Source organism: Pseudorasbora parva, chromosome 20 (genome assembly GCF_024679245.1).
Source record: "Pseudorasbora parva isolate DD20220531a chromosome 20, ASM2467924v1, whole genome shotgun sequence".
Taxonomy (NCBI): domain Eukaryota; kingdom Metazoa; phylum Chordata; class Actinopteri; order Cypriniformes; family Gobionidae; genus Pseudorasbora; species Pseudorasbora parva.
In genome coordinates, this window is record NC_090191.1 from 33,007,111 (window position 1) to 33,022,451 (window position 15,341).

The 15,341-nt window shown below is 37.7% G+C and overlaps 1 protein-coding gene and 1 long non-coding RNA gene across 4 annotated transcripts in view; one reads left to right on the top strand and one right to left on the bottom strand.

Annotated features, from left to right (window-relative positions):
* Positions 1-869: 869 nt before the first annotated feature.
* The window catches only part of tmem178bb (transmembrane protein 178Bb), a 99,755-nt gene continuing 85,283 nt past the window's right edge, over positions 870-15,341 (bottom strand). For both annotated transcript variants that reach the window (XM_067427142.1, XM_067427141.1), the window contains exons 4-5: positions 9,946-10,083; positions 870-5,446 (exon numbers count right to left, since the gene is read on the bottom strand). In XM_067427142.1, the coding sequence (XP_067283243.1) occupies positions 5,196-5,446; positions 9,946-10,083 (389 nt within the window). In that variant the 3' untranslated portion in view covers positions 870-5,195. The remainder of the gene's footprint in view (positions 5,447-9,945; positions 10,084-15,341) is intronic.
* The window catches only part of LOC137048837 (uncharacterized), an 82,985-nt gene continuing 76,854 nt past the window's right edge, over positions 9,211-15,341 (top strand). For both annotated transcript variants that reach the window (XR_010899521.1, XR_010899522.1), the window contains exons 1-3: positions 9,211-9,443; positions 9,559-9,633; positions 9,956-10,102. This is a non-coding gene — a long non-coding RNA (uncharacterized lncRNA). The remainder of the gene's footprint in view (positions 9,444-9,558; positions 9,634-9,955; positions 10,103-15,341) is intronic.

A 15,341-nucleotide genomic window follows, 5' to 3' on the forward strand; every position in this document is an offset into this window, starting at 1 on the left:
AACTTAAATTACTTTAAACTGACTTAAAAACAAATTGAGTGGTTATATCTTGTTATATCTTATTTTGATGAGTTAAAGCAATGTAAAAACACATGTTGCCATAACTTATTGATCATATTTTTTTTTACAGTGTACCAATAACTATTTTTAAATGCAATATATATATATATATATATATATATATATATATATATATATATATATATATATATATATATATATATATATATATATATATATATAATGGTGTTATTGTGGTGTTTTTTTTATTTTTTTTTATTTTATTTGAATTGTTTGTAATATGACTTGAATTGCCTGGAAACACACACTCCTAAAGGGAAGTAAACACAGGTAAATATACAATACAAATAAACACAACAATGAGATTTTATTTTTGTAATGATATTACATTCCACAGTTTTAACATTTTCCAGGATTTATTTTCTCTTTTTTTTTTCTTAAACATTTTTTTTTTACAGTTGTTTCTTTTCTTCTTTTTTTGTTCAGGTACTCAACAGACACATTACTGATGGAAAAGACCCAATGAATCTTTAGTCTTCAGTGTCCCATTAAAAAAGTTGCAGTTGCACCGATTCTGCTACTTTTTTCATTAATATTTTTACATTTTGAAGACAAAAATATTCCCACTCCTGTTTCGCTTCCCACCCCACTCAACAAATAAAAAAAGGCTGACAACTGTTGGCTGTGATGTAAACACATTTGTGTGAATATAATTGAAGTGTGTTCATGAAGAAGGGAATCTGTGATCCTGAGCCCATTCATCACGTATATGCCCAACACTTTACGATCTTTCTTTGAGGAGAGTCCTTAAAATGCCCACTTTATAAGACCGACTGAAATATGTCCCTATAAAGCTTATGCGAGGCAGTTCACTACCTGCTTTCTGCCAATGAAGCTGTAATTAAGTCTTTATTCTTGGCATCTGATGCGAGCATCTTTACACTCTTTTGAACACCCCTCTCTGCTTTCTTAAAGAAGGAAAACTGTTTTAAAATTATTATTATGTAATTCTCAAGTAGGACCGTGCAAGGATGGCGTTTTGGTTTATTTGAGAGAATAGCGGCTGACCCCGTTTATGCCTTTGCCTAGGAGCGTAATCCGTGGACTGAAATAAATATTTTCCTCCTAAGTGTGTCAAGGAACACTATCTTATATAAGGCCAGATGGGCTTGTTGCGAGATGCCTCTGAAAACAGATTGTTATTGTGTATTTATGCATGTTTTCTGTTGCATGCACATTGTAATCAAGCACTCTGCAGTTCGTTTCGTCGATTTGTCTTCGGGCTCTGCTTCTGGAAAGTGTGGAGAAGTCTTCTGGAGTTCTTTAAGCGTGGCTGGGTGTTTATGTAATTTCATGGCCAACTGCATTGTCAGCATGCAACAATGTCTTTTTACTTTAATACTGCCATACAAATCACCCAGAGCACCCATATACATAACCTCTGAACGCTCACAACTCATGTTTCATCAGTGCACAGCGGAGGAGGAGGGATTTCAGTCAACTGTGGTTGTTCATTGCCGTGTTTCTGTTGAAAGTCCCTATGAAATGGTTTGACGTGCAGTTTGGATGTTTCATTCTGAAATCACCAACTGTCATGAACGATGTGATGAAAGCACTTTCAAAATGAATGAAGACTTGCCGTTTCTTTTGCAACCAACTGATGGTTGTTAAAGGAACTACCATGATGCTATTTAGACACAGATTATATTTAAGATTTAGAGGGATGTACGTTCATGTTTAGCTCCAATCCTAATAAAACACACCTGAGGCAGCCAATCAAGGTCTTCAGGATTACGAGCTCCTTCCAGGCAGGGTTTTAGAGCTAATCGATGCAGGATTGGACACCCCAGCTTTATAAACATGAATTTACATGTGAGTGAAATGAAAGTCATCAATATTTTGGTCTGTTATGCCAGAATAGAGACATTATACATTTGAACTCTTTCGCCGCCAGCGTTGTTGAATAGGAACACAATATATCAAAAGAAATAACAGACACTCTGCTTTTAAACAAACACCCCTATTCTAGCTTTATGCATTTTTTTTTTTTGTCAACACTTGAATTTGGGTAAGTGCAACCCAATCAATTCATACCTATTTTACAAAGTGGCTAATTTGCCGCTTTGCCAAAGTGGCAAAGTGGCTAAGTGGCAACTCATCAATTTATTTGATGAGTTGCCCAATTTGTATGATTTCGTACGAATTACATACCTGTCACTGCGGTTTATACAAATCGTACAAATTCATACGAATTAGCCACCTTGTACAAATAAGTATGAATTGGTTATGAGAAGCTGTTTGTAAAAATTGCGTTTTTGTCACAGGTCGACATTTCATTGAGTAACATTAGTTTTGCTCTATATGCTGTTTAATGTTGATGATCACGTTATTTTACATATGCATAATGATTGCATGTGCTATCGTTTGTTTCTGCTTCTTTGCAAATTTTTTGATCTGGAGACTCTAGATGAGTCATAGCGCCCCCTATCATATAACGGTGAAAACATAAAAAGCGTCAATGGCAGGAAAAGAGTTAAATAGTTGTGCAGTTTTGTAATTTGTCATTTAAGGATTTAAAAAGTATAGCCTCTTTGTGTGTACTGTGTTTTATGATTTAGTTTTTATTTTTTTATTTTTTTTCTAAGGCTGGAAATCACATTTCCTTGACAATCAACAGGTTTTTTAGATCATAAGAATCTTTCCATGGCCCGTTAAATTGGTTCAATCAAGGTTTAAGGAGTTTGAGTTCATATTTTATACGCTTGTTTCCACCATAGACTAAAAAAAAGAGAATTGTTGCTTCTTCTCTTTATTTTTATATGAGCTGACTTTTTCTCAGAATTGTATGTTCATATCTCACAATTATAAACTCTTATTGCGAGAAATGTGAGATTCCTGCAGTTAGCTTTTTTATTCTACGGTGAAATCAGGCTTCCATATAATATAGATGCTTCAAAGCCAATTATTCGATGGGGTCTTCAAATATGCAAGCATCCATTCTTAGTGCCGCAGTAACATGACAAACTTAAACGGACAGCAGGTTAAGGCCATGTCCACACTAATACGTTTTCATTCGAAAACATATTTTTCTCTCCGTTTTGGCCTTCCGTCCACACTGAGACAGCGTTTAAAGTCAATGAAAACGTATCGTTTTGAAAACGCTCTCCAGAGCGGATACATTTGAAAACACCGTCTTCGCCGTCTTCGTGGATTTGCTCATGCGCAGTACGGGGATGTAAGCGTTTTTTAGACGTTTCAGTGTAGATGAACACTTCTTGGAAAACGATTGAAAATGATAGTGTGGACGCGGAGCGATTTTAGACGAAAACTCTGTTTTTAAATTTATCCGGATTAGTGTAGACGTAGCCTAAATGCTGGTTGAGCCGTGATCATCATGCCAATGTAAGGAGCTGAAAACGTCTTTGAACAATACCTGGCAGGTGTTTTTGGCAAATCTTCCTTCTATAAATCTGTAAACATGGCCTTGTGGCAGAGCTAAATGTCCTAGCGCAGGTTTTGGCATGGTTGAATGAGTGTGCCGATTCACAAATGACCCTCGACGCGTGTGTCCATCATGACACGTTGTTTACGGCTGCTCAAGTGCTTGTTTTTGATATAGATATTAAAATGTTTCTGATTGCAAGAACAAATGCATAAGAAGAGAAATGCAAACAGTTTAAAGGAACCAATGGCATATTGGCTAAGAGATTGTGTCGAGCTTGTGCTTGCCGCCCGTCCTCCATTTTGAGGACACGATTCCACAGATGCCCCTCTTTTGTGCACCGCTGCTGTCCCGTGTAATCAGGAGGCACTTGCATACCACATCCTGTTTCGGGAGTTCCCTTTGAATAAAGAAGCGCGCGGTTAAACAGAGCAGGAAGTTGGATTCAAACGAGGATTTCTTTTGTCAGCGCATAGATGCTTTCTGAAGAGAAGTCAGCATGCGTTCCCATCAAATGGCATAAATGCCTCCTTGCAGACAAGCTTAAGGCAGTAACAGCGTGATGTTGAGTTGTGTTTCTGTCTCTGTGTGTACTACGTCAGTCGTGTCTACAGGGACTGTGTTCAGTGTTCAGCGTCTTTCCTTTCCAGTAATTCTTGGTTCAACAAAAGCCTACCTGATTTCCCCCAAGGCAGGTTCTTGATTTTATGCGTTATTTTTTCTGTTAGAAGTTTTTTTTTTTGTGGGTTGTATGGAGACTACAAAACATTCTCACCCACACATATCATCAGTACATTACAGAATTTGCACTCACTTCCTACACACTCATTCACACCAGTGATGACTGTAATTACAAAAAACAAAAAAACAAAAAACATAATAAAATTGAAAGCATGTTAGAAATGTCCACTGATACCAAATTAAACATGGAAAATGCTCCAATGTCCCTCCCATTCAGATTTTTTTTCTCTTCTGGAGTATTATATGTATTATTTTTCTCTTTACAATTTGCTGTACAGAAAGAGCAATATAACGTCACGAGCAGGCATCTCCAATTCCTGAAATCTTCCAGAGATGCTCATTTATACACAAGCAGATCCTTCAGCCACATCCTGAGAGGCGTTGTGATAGTCTCCAGGCCCGTGACAAATCAGCGGATTTAACCACAACGCATCAAATTCACTGTCCTCTCGTGTGAAAGAGCCTCATGGTCCTGATGCTTCTGATTTGTCTGAGCTCCTGGGCTTTAAACATTGGCACTGGACCTCCATACTTGCACATTGTGTCGTCCAGAAACAAATTCCATAGTCTCCAGGTTTGGCAGGTTTTAGGCGTCAGTCTACATGTCAATATCCATCCGTTCAGCATCCGAATGAGCAATAATGTCTGTTTTTTAATACGTCATTCGTCACAGTTTTCTTGTGCTCACTAAAGTCACAACATTGACAGAACAAACTTTTTCTGTGCAGGGTCTTGACGACGGAAAGGCCCACCGATATAATATCTTTACAATTATTCATGGTATTTTTAATTTCTTTTAAACGATCAGGACACTCAGTTGTAAGTTCACACACGGGGTTAAAAAAATGGCATTTGTGGCCTGGTTGGTGAGATTAGAAATGATTCTAAATGAATTTATGATTTGAATCTTCAGTTATGGTCTTTTTTGATGCGCTTTGTCCCCCCATTGTCCAGCTGCACACATAGGGCTCGGGGGTTCAGAGGACGATTCTTAACACACGGTGCCGTTTTCTTGGCGGGATTTGGGGCACGTGGAGCGAGGGATCGGCTGTACGGAGGGCGCCAGCGTGCAGAAGAAGCCGGCGATGAGGGACAGGCCCAAACCGCCCCAGGCGCAGAACATCGACCAGCCGTAACCGTGACTGATGTCGTCTGGGAGGCCGTATATGTAACGAGGATAACGGGACAGCTCAAAGTTGATGCCTGCTACACAGGTACACAAGGAAATGATGCAAAATGTGCCTGAAAAAAAGAGAGAGATAATCATCAGATTATTTCAGCAGCTTTGCTCCAAAAACATGAATGAGTTTCTTTGTGGTGTGCAACCCAGCTTTAATTTAATACATTTCCTTTTTCCATTTTGAGTTCTAGTTCTGTTGAAATCTGCAAAGGTTTACATAAAATAAAATACACTGATATTGGGTAAAATGGTACATTTTTATGGAACTTTATGAATGCTTTTTCGTTGACTCGCTGTCAATGAATAACTATTCATCCCACTTTATTTTGGGTCTGTATAGACTTCCATTTGCTGCTGTCATAATTTTAGAATTCCTATGACCACATACACTCACAAATATGAATTTAAAAAGGTGATGAATTGAGAAATCAACATTCCCTTGAGTTTTTGATATGTAAAAGTTCATGATAATATAAGAATATCCTGTACGTTTCGGAGCTGAAAACGTCAAAGTTAGTCAAAGAAAAGATTTTATAGACACCAGGCCCAGAAAACGATTGTGTGTTCATCTTGATGTCATCGCGTGGCGAAACACCGCCTCTACAGAATAATAAGCACACATTATTCAATAGCCCTGCCCACCGACTAGTGGAGCTGGTCGAATCACGCTACAGAGCAAGAAACATGCTGAAGAAAGCAAGATATTGCGCTACTCCTGGTTGTGGAAGAACACAGTCGCTGCATAAGCTTCCTTCAGATCCTAATATTAGGAATGTGTGGTTGAACAGCTCACGTGGGGAAGACATTGTACGCATGTTCGCTTCATTTCACTGCGGAATCGTCAAGTCTCAGGTCGAGCTGGATTTGCAGACATATTGAGATTAAAACACAATGCTGTGCTTCTATATTAGATCCGACAGGAATGGTGCAACATAATTATGTGAGTAAAACATCTTTTTTCGATATAATAGTAGTTCCATGGGCTATGCGATTTCTAGAAACGCTGTCGGCAGGCCGGTGAATCTCAAATAGTGAAATAATATTCCTTTCTTGATGTGAAAATTTTAAAGAGCAGCAAATCGGCATATTGGAAGGATTTCTGAAGGATGACACTGAAGACTGGAGTGATGATGCTGAAAATTCACTGTGTGTACAGGAATATATTACATTTTAAAATATATTCAAACAAAAAAGTTCATTTAAACTGTCATTATATTTCAAACTGAAATTTTTTACTGTATTTTGATCCAATAAATCTAGCCTTGGTGAGAATAAGATATACAAAAAATGATATACTGTAAGTGAAGTAACATTTTAGTTTCAGTCTATAATCTTTACGCTACCTATTATTTGTAATTCTTTGGAAATGCACCTTTAAATGTTGCTTAGAAATACTCAACATTTTTTCAGAAGGTTTTGGAACAAATCTAGAGTTCTGTTGTGTTATTAGGCCTACAAAACATTGCAGTGACATTTAATCACGCTCCTTTTTTCACAAGCCCTTGTTGTTACATATATTACAAGCTCTATCCACACATGTCGAGCAAGTACGAGTATACACGAGTGTAGATAACGCTGTGGTAACACGCTAGTCGATAAAGAGCTCTGACAAACTCATTTTCCTGCGCCGTGTGAACGAGCGAACATTCAGAGGTGATTCATCCTGCCATAATCTGACCCTCAGTGCTCCTTCTGCCTTTATAATTTAGCATCTTAATTGGCTTTTTAATTGCCATCTCATTATTCAGGCACAGGGCATCGCATTAATCCAGCGCACATCTTAATTGAGTCTCCGTTTCGCTCTCTATGGTGCCGCCGCACTTATGGGAGCGGAGAGAGTGACGCAAAACAAGTCAGCCGCTTCCTGTGCTCGACGGGCGTTAACGGAATATCAAAATGCACAGTAACGAGGCCACAGGCTGTTGATTGGTGTGATCATCTGTGTAGTGAGGTGATGAGCTTTTTCAAAAGACAAGAGCCTCGATACTGGTTCCCGTGCAGTGAGATAAGATCAGGAGATAGGCCTAACTGATATTACATAATTGCTTTAATGCTGGCTTCCTGAATGTCAGTCATTAGTTAGGGTGACTGACTCGTGTAGGAATTGTTGACTACTGCACTGCGCAGTATATCATTTTAAGGCAGTTTATATAAATAGCAATTTATACAGAACAGATTGTTTTAAAGCAGCTGCACAATAATAACCCATATGCAAACTTCATCAAACAAGTGACAAATTCATATTCTGCTGTAAAGCAGTTCTAAAAAGACAGTCAATGTTATTATTGAACTATATGGCTGAAAGTGGACGTACGCTTGCTTTAGTGTGCTCATTTGAGATGAACACTATAGGTATGTGACCCTGGGCCACAAAATCAGTTATAAGGGGCATTTTGAAATTTATCTGAAGATTTCCATTAATGTATGGTTTGTTAGGATAGCACAATATTTGGCCAAGATACAGCTATTTGACAATATGGAATCTGAGGGTGAAAATCGCCTTTAAAGTTGTCGAAATTAAGTTCTTAGCAACGCATATTACTACTAATGACAAATATATATAAATATATTTAATATATTATAAATATATAGAAAATTCACAAAATATCTTCATGGAAGTTGCTCTTTATTTAATATCACAATGATTTTTGGCATAAAAGAAAAATCTATAATTTTGACCCATACAATGTATTATTGGCTATTGCCACAAATATACCTGTGGGACTTATGATTTTTTTTTGGTTTTGTGATACAGGGTCACATATATTACTGGACCCACCCCTTACATTCAGACAAGGTGTGTGTGCGTATATACAAATGAGTCCAAATATTATGACCATTTACAATGCTGTTGCTCCTCCACATCCTGCCAAAACAGTGCTGACTCACCAAGGCTTGGACTCTACAAGACCTCTGAAAGTGTCCTATCTGGCACCAAGATGTTAGCAGCAGATCCTTCAAGTTGCGAGCTAGACCGTGAATCGAACTTGTTTGTCCGGCACATCCCACAGATGCTTAATTGGATTGAGATCTGGGGAATTCGGAGGCTTGGCCAACACCTTGAACTCTTCATTATGTTCCTCAAGCCATTTCTGAACAATGTGTGCTGTGTGGCATGCTTTATCTTTCTGAAAGAGGCCACTATCACCAGGCAAAGCCATTGTCATGAAGAGGTGTGCCTGTTCGGCTTCAAAGTCCAGTTACTTCTGGCACTTTCGATGGTGGACAGGGGTCCTCATAGGCACTCTTGGTCTGCAGCTACGCAGCCCCATATACAGTGAAGTGATACACAGTGTTTTGTGCCACATTCCTCCCATAACCATCATTAAAATGTGTGACTTATGCCAAAGTAAACCTTCTGTTGGCTCGGACCAGATGGGATGCCCTCGTGCATCAATGTGCTTTGGCTCCATTTTGTGGTTTGTCCCTCCTCGGACCACAGTTGGTAAATTCTCACTACTGCTGACCAGGAGAACCCAGTCACCTTGCCATAACAAATTGGCCCTTGTCATGTTCATTCAAATCTTTATTCCTGTCCATTACTCCAGCATCCGACATTTTGATTACGAGAACTGATAGTTTGTTTGCCATCTAATTTACCCAGACCTAATATGTGGCCCTAGAGATGATCAATGATATTCACTTCACCTGTGACTGGTCATAATGTTTTGGCTCATCTGTGTGTGTGTGTTTGGCTTATATCTTTGACTCTTGTTTAAGGGGTTTGAACAAACATTTAAAATTTGCTTTTTAGTAAAATGTATATTACTTGTTATTTTATTTATGTCATTCACTTTTTAGTCACAATAACTTTTGTCACAAAAACATTTGAGAGATGTTTTCCCAACCATGTTCCTGGAGGCACATCAACAGTACACCTTTCCCCCCAAATTTGTTTCTAATGAAACACACCTGATTCAACTCATCAGCTCATTAGTAGAGACTCCAAGACCTAAAACAAATGGGTCAGATAAGTAAAACGTTCAAAACGTGTGCTCGCAGGAACAGGGCTGAGAGACTAGCAGTGTAAACATGAATTGCATACATTTTAATCAAAATGTAATGCAAGTCAATGAATACATTATTTGTAATAATCATAATAATAATACTAATAGTAATAATAATAATACCAAATGCATTATTGTTTATCCAATAATTTGTCTTACTTTTTTAGCAGTAAAAATTCACTAATCCTAGATTAGACAAGTTTGATGGAGCACAAGCAGGAGACACGAAGAGTGTGTTCAAGGTAAAAATAATTATATCATGTTATATTATAATATATATTCAGCTATTATACATTGTACCAAATTAATCTGAGCGATTATGTATTGCATCATTCAGTAATGCATTAATATTTTACTTGTCAGAGAAAATGTTTACATCCCCAGATTAGTAATATAATTATATAGAATATTCTATATATCTTAAACTGGATGCCATTTCTACTTTTACATTATGTCTCAACATTGCACTCTGACTCAGTCACGTACACAATTTAAACCACCTATTTGTTGTCTGTCTGTCTGTCTGGTCTGTTTCTTTTTGTGTGTTGACTTACCGCCCATGAGGAAGAGCAGGCCTGCCACATACTGCATGAGGCCACGGTCCCAACAGCATCCCAGCATCCCAATGATCCAGCCGAAGAGGATGATGGCCACCGCCATTCCCATAAATCCTGCCGTCATCCTCCGCAGATCTGTGGGCAGAGAAATAAGGCAAGTCAAACACATGACTCAGAGACGATAAGGGCACAGCGTGAACGTGGACGGCAAAATGACGCATTTTAATGAGCGCTTGAGGGATTCTGTAAGCCCTGTATTACATTTTATACTATTATGTTGTATTCTTATCCATTCATAGCTTCTTTTTTTCAACCAGCTCGAATCATGAGATGCTTTTTTACACTACTGGAGTTCCGATGCACGCTGGGCTCGTTTCCTTTAACAATATGCTTCAACTCATCCTCTTTTGATGGGTTGTTTGTTGTAGCAGAACTCAGAAGAGAAATAATAATAATACAAAAATGAATATGACTGTAAATATAGTTCACGGAGTCTATAAATCATGCAACAATGCACTGCACTTGCCCCATTGTGAGTGTACGAGAGTGTGTGGCCACACACTGAGCATGACAGGGTAGAATCTGTGTTAGCTGGAGGGTAAGTCACAGCATTTGCGTTCGTTTGCTCTTTTTTAATCTCACAGTCGAGTTCTCGCAGTGCAGGAGAGGTGGCAGGCCCAAAACGAAGGCCAGCTTTGAAAGGGTCACAGAGATCACCTCAGGGCAGGCGTGACACTAGATGAGCATGCTGTGTAAGAGAGCTTTTATTACTTTCTGATAGAGATGAGGTGTTAGAAGCTTCTCTTTTTTTCATCAAAGTAATATCAAATCTAAAATGTCAGATATGTATGAAACAGCAATTCATCATTCCCACATCTCTGTGACGGGAAATTCAGCAGATGCTTGTGTGTTATTGCTTTTACTGAAAGTGCCAGATTTCATGAGTGTTTCCTCTGTTAATTACGACGTTTGCTTCTCACAATTGTGACTTCTAAGAATGGGATTTTATCTCTTGCAATTGCTACTGGTGTGTTAGCTGCCACTTTCTATTTCACAATGTGACTCAATTTTACATTTTTTCACAACAATGTGAAATGCATTTTTTACAATACATGTTTTTCTTACAATTGCAACTTTGTTCCTCATAGCTGTGACTATTTTCAACCATTTATCACATTGTGACTTTATTTCTTACTGTGACCCTTTGTCATGTTTTCAACTTCATTTCTCACAGTGAGTGTTTCACAGACCGTTGCCATCTTAATTTTAATGTTCTGTTGTATTTCTCTCACTTTGAGAGAGCTTAGTTATGACCCTTAGATATGGTTTACTGCAAGACTGCCACAATAAAATAGAGCAACATTCGAACAATTGGGTTGAAATAAGCAAGGTTTAAGTTATAAATCGATCCCTTTCTTATTGAAAATGAGTTTAAAAATAAGATACAGTAGTCAAGTCATGCACTATAAAACACAATGTGGTTTAAAAAAGCTCACAAGGATGTTATTTAAACATCGAGTCAGGCTACAAACACTGCAGGGAAAGATTACTTGGGAACAGCCTTATTTTAGTTTCTTATGTTGGAGCCCACACAATATTTGTTACATCATCATATATGCTCTTATATTGTAGAAGCGGAGTCGCATCAGTCGGCATGTAGGCAACAGCGTGCGTTCTGAAACTATAGGTGCCCATGTTTGCTTTAGTCGCTACAGATGATACACAAGTTATATCCATATTAGGCAGCATGCAGCGTTTTAGCTTTGTGGTCATCAATGACTTCATCTCTCATATCAGAGAAATGCAAGAGAGAAACCGGTTTACATGAATTCAGGAGCTTTTCTTGGTTGGATTCACATTACAAATTCTGTTTGCTATCTGAATGACAGCTTTGATTTGTCATGTTGAGAGAAACATGTTATGCCCCAGGGAGCAAAGTAAATGTTTTAGGAAGCCCCTGGTTACAAAAATCCAGGTTTTTGTTTTGTTTTGCCATAAGTGTTGCAAAATTTCACCCCTGCAGTAAGTGTACAATTATGCTTTATTATATTATACTTTATACAAGCCTTTCCAGTGAGACATTTATTTATTTATTTATTTATTTATTTATTTATTTATTTATTTATTTATTTATTTATTTATTTATTTGAATGTTTCTATTTAATTTTTACTCTGTTCCATGACTGTAATATTCATTGTCATACTTATGCATATTTATATAATACTATTTTGAATAAAAAATATTACAGAGCAAAAAATGCTACATTTGATCCAGATTAATCAGAAAAAGTCAGTGGCCAGAGACCATGTTACCCTGGACAACAAAACCAGTCACAGCAGGTGTATTTGTGGCAATAGCTAACAATACATTGAATGGGTCAAAATTATAGATTTTTATTTTATGCCAAAAACCATTAGGATATTAAGTAAACATCATATTCCATGAAGATATTTTGTAAATTTCCTACTGTAAATATATCAAAAATGTATTATTATTATTATTAGTCGTAATATATGTCGCTAAGCACTTTATAGGCGATTTTCTCAATATTTCAATTTTATTTTTTTAGGTTTTTTTGGCACCGTCAGATGCAATCAGATTGCAGATTTTCTAAAAGTGGACCCTTTTCACAGACTGTGATGCCGCGTTTTAACAGTCATCAATATTATAAATCCTGCAACGTTTTTTGTATTTCCATTTTTTTTTTTTTAAATGTATGTACATTTATAACACTAATAGTTTGTAATATTACTTTTGTATCAAATTACAATAAACAACTTACCGCTGCTGTGAGGGAGTTTCTAATACAGGTCTATGGGAGTGATGGTAAAAATAAGATCTTTCTCTCTTCTCACTGCTGTTATCAATCTCACTCTTTCTTTCCCTCTTTTTGAAAGTTGTGAAATCACTGTTTTTCTTTTGCTATTTGAGAAAATGGGGACACAAAAAAATATATATTTAATGTATTCTCTCAACCCAACTATCAGGACTTCCGCTCTGAGAAACCCGGAAATGTGAAAAGGGTCTGTTGTATCTCAGCTAAATATTGTCCTACCCTAACAAACCATACATCAATTGAAGAAATATTTTATATATAATATAAATAAATAAAAATGTATTTGCTATTGACGTGTTTTGCAGTGGCGGGTCTCTGTTTTGTATACCGAGTATAATATTCTATTGTGCTTTTTCAGAAATTATACATGCACGTAGCAGATGTGAAAGAAGGGGAAGATGCGTGGAGCTTGTGGAAGGGTTTCTTAAAGCTTCTTATGCAATCTGCCGACTGATGCTAAACCAGACTGTCAGCATCGTTCAAAATGTATGTTAACTAGAAGGGATGGCATTGAGAGTAGAAGAGTACACTACACTAGACAGGCAGCTCTTCTGGAAACAGGCCATGAGAAGCCTCTGTAGTTGGCACTCTCCTTTTGTTTGATATTCTTGTCGTTTTTGTATCTGTGTGTTTCTTAACCTGCTGGGCTTCCAGATGTGTCAGGTTCTGTCAGATCTTTGTTCCCCTCACTCTCGAGCGCAGAATGAGAGAGCAGACTGTAAACGCTGTACTGCAAGCAAATGTGTGCTTTCCAAGCCTCTAAGGGGGATGAGTGTATAATTATGTGTAACACAGGATCTTTGCCAATTAGATACTTTTTAATCAAAGCGAGAGAAACGCATAGGGAGGATGGACTGTAGTTTGATTTCTCTGAATTCACAACCTGAAATGTCAGATTTTTCGACTGCAGTTTTTCTACTCTGGAATATACCATGAATACCTAAAATGATGGACTGCTCCCTTAGGGCTGGACCTGATGAGATGATCCTTTTCAGAATGAAAAGGATAGTCAGGGTTTGAAACTGTTACCCACAGTGGTGAATACTAAAAGGATATACTTAAAAGGATCGTTTACTCTCCTTCCAAACCTGTGCTTTTTTTTCTGTCGTGGAACACAATGGAAGATATTTAAAACTTTGGGATCCAATAACTGAAACCTATTGATTTCATTGTATTGACCAAAAAAACAGACACTTTTTAAAATATTATCTTTTGTGTTCCAAAGAAAGAAACCCACTTTGGTTTGAAAAGACATAATGTTGAGGAAATGATGTATTTTTTTGGGGTCTCCCCCCTTAGGTCAACAAAATACCATTATGAAATGGCTTTCGCAACATTTATTTCCATAATGTGATGTACTTTTGAGTTAAACAGATTTAATAATTATAGGATTGAGAAGTTTTATATCATAACAAACCCAAGTTAAGTTGTTTCAAAGAAATACAGTTTTGTTGAAAGATTAAAACTTCACAAAAAAGGTGTATAAATCAAGTAAATATGGTCAAATATGATTTGATGTCAACTTTAAAGGTGAACTATGTAGTATTTTTGCAGTAAAATATCCAAAAACCACTAGGCCGGTGTTATATATTTTGTTCAGTTGAGTAATATCCCAGAAGTTTCCAACTATTTGTAAATTGTGAGAAAATTGCTATTTTAACTAAGGACAGGGACGTTTCAGCATTGCATTTGAGGGAGTCGCCTGTCAATTGCGGCATATCTGCATTACCCTCGGTTTCGGCTTTTATTTCGCAGGAGCGCTTTACTCTTAGCAGTGTGAACAAGTGAACGCACGGAGTAAAGTCATAACATCATTTTGAACACACTTAAATGTATCTAATATGATAAACAGAGCTCCATTACCTCAAAATCATAACCGGAAAAGCGGATCTGTGCAGGCGCCCGGCGAATGTGTCCCGTCCCGTCATAACGCGAGGCGGGTATTTGTTTAACAATCGCTCCAGCAGCTGTGCTCAGGTCCATAACACTCGGCCCTGCTCTGCTTTAGACTACAGTAACGTTAATAACCGCATGCATGAACGTGATTTCTGCCCGAGTCCTATTTTGCACCGGCTGTGATGAGAAGACCACATCTCCCAAGATGCTGCGCTCACACTTTGCGTCATCAAACTACGATTTGTTTTGAATAGGCGCCCTCCAGTGGACGGAAAGCTGCATAGTGCACCTTTAAGCCTTTATTTATTACAATTCCAAATATTACACTTGGGATCACCTTGACAATCAAGTCCCTACCTCCCTTATTCCCAATTTAAGTTCTGTCAGCAGCAGAGACTCTTGTTCAAATTTGTACACAATTCCCCGAATAATCCACAGACTTCATGCATAATTGCACATCCGCTCTGACAGCCAGATCAGATCTCTGTGCTGTCTGTAAACATCCTGTGATAAATCATGACTTTTTAACAATTCCTCTAACAGAAGTAAATATAGACTAACCGCATAATCTAACCACATAATGGGCGTACCATCGAAAGCTAATGGGAAATGTGATTGATGTTGGACTGTTCATGGTGGATGTAGCATAATCGAATTGGG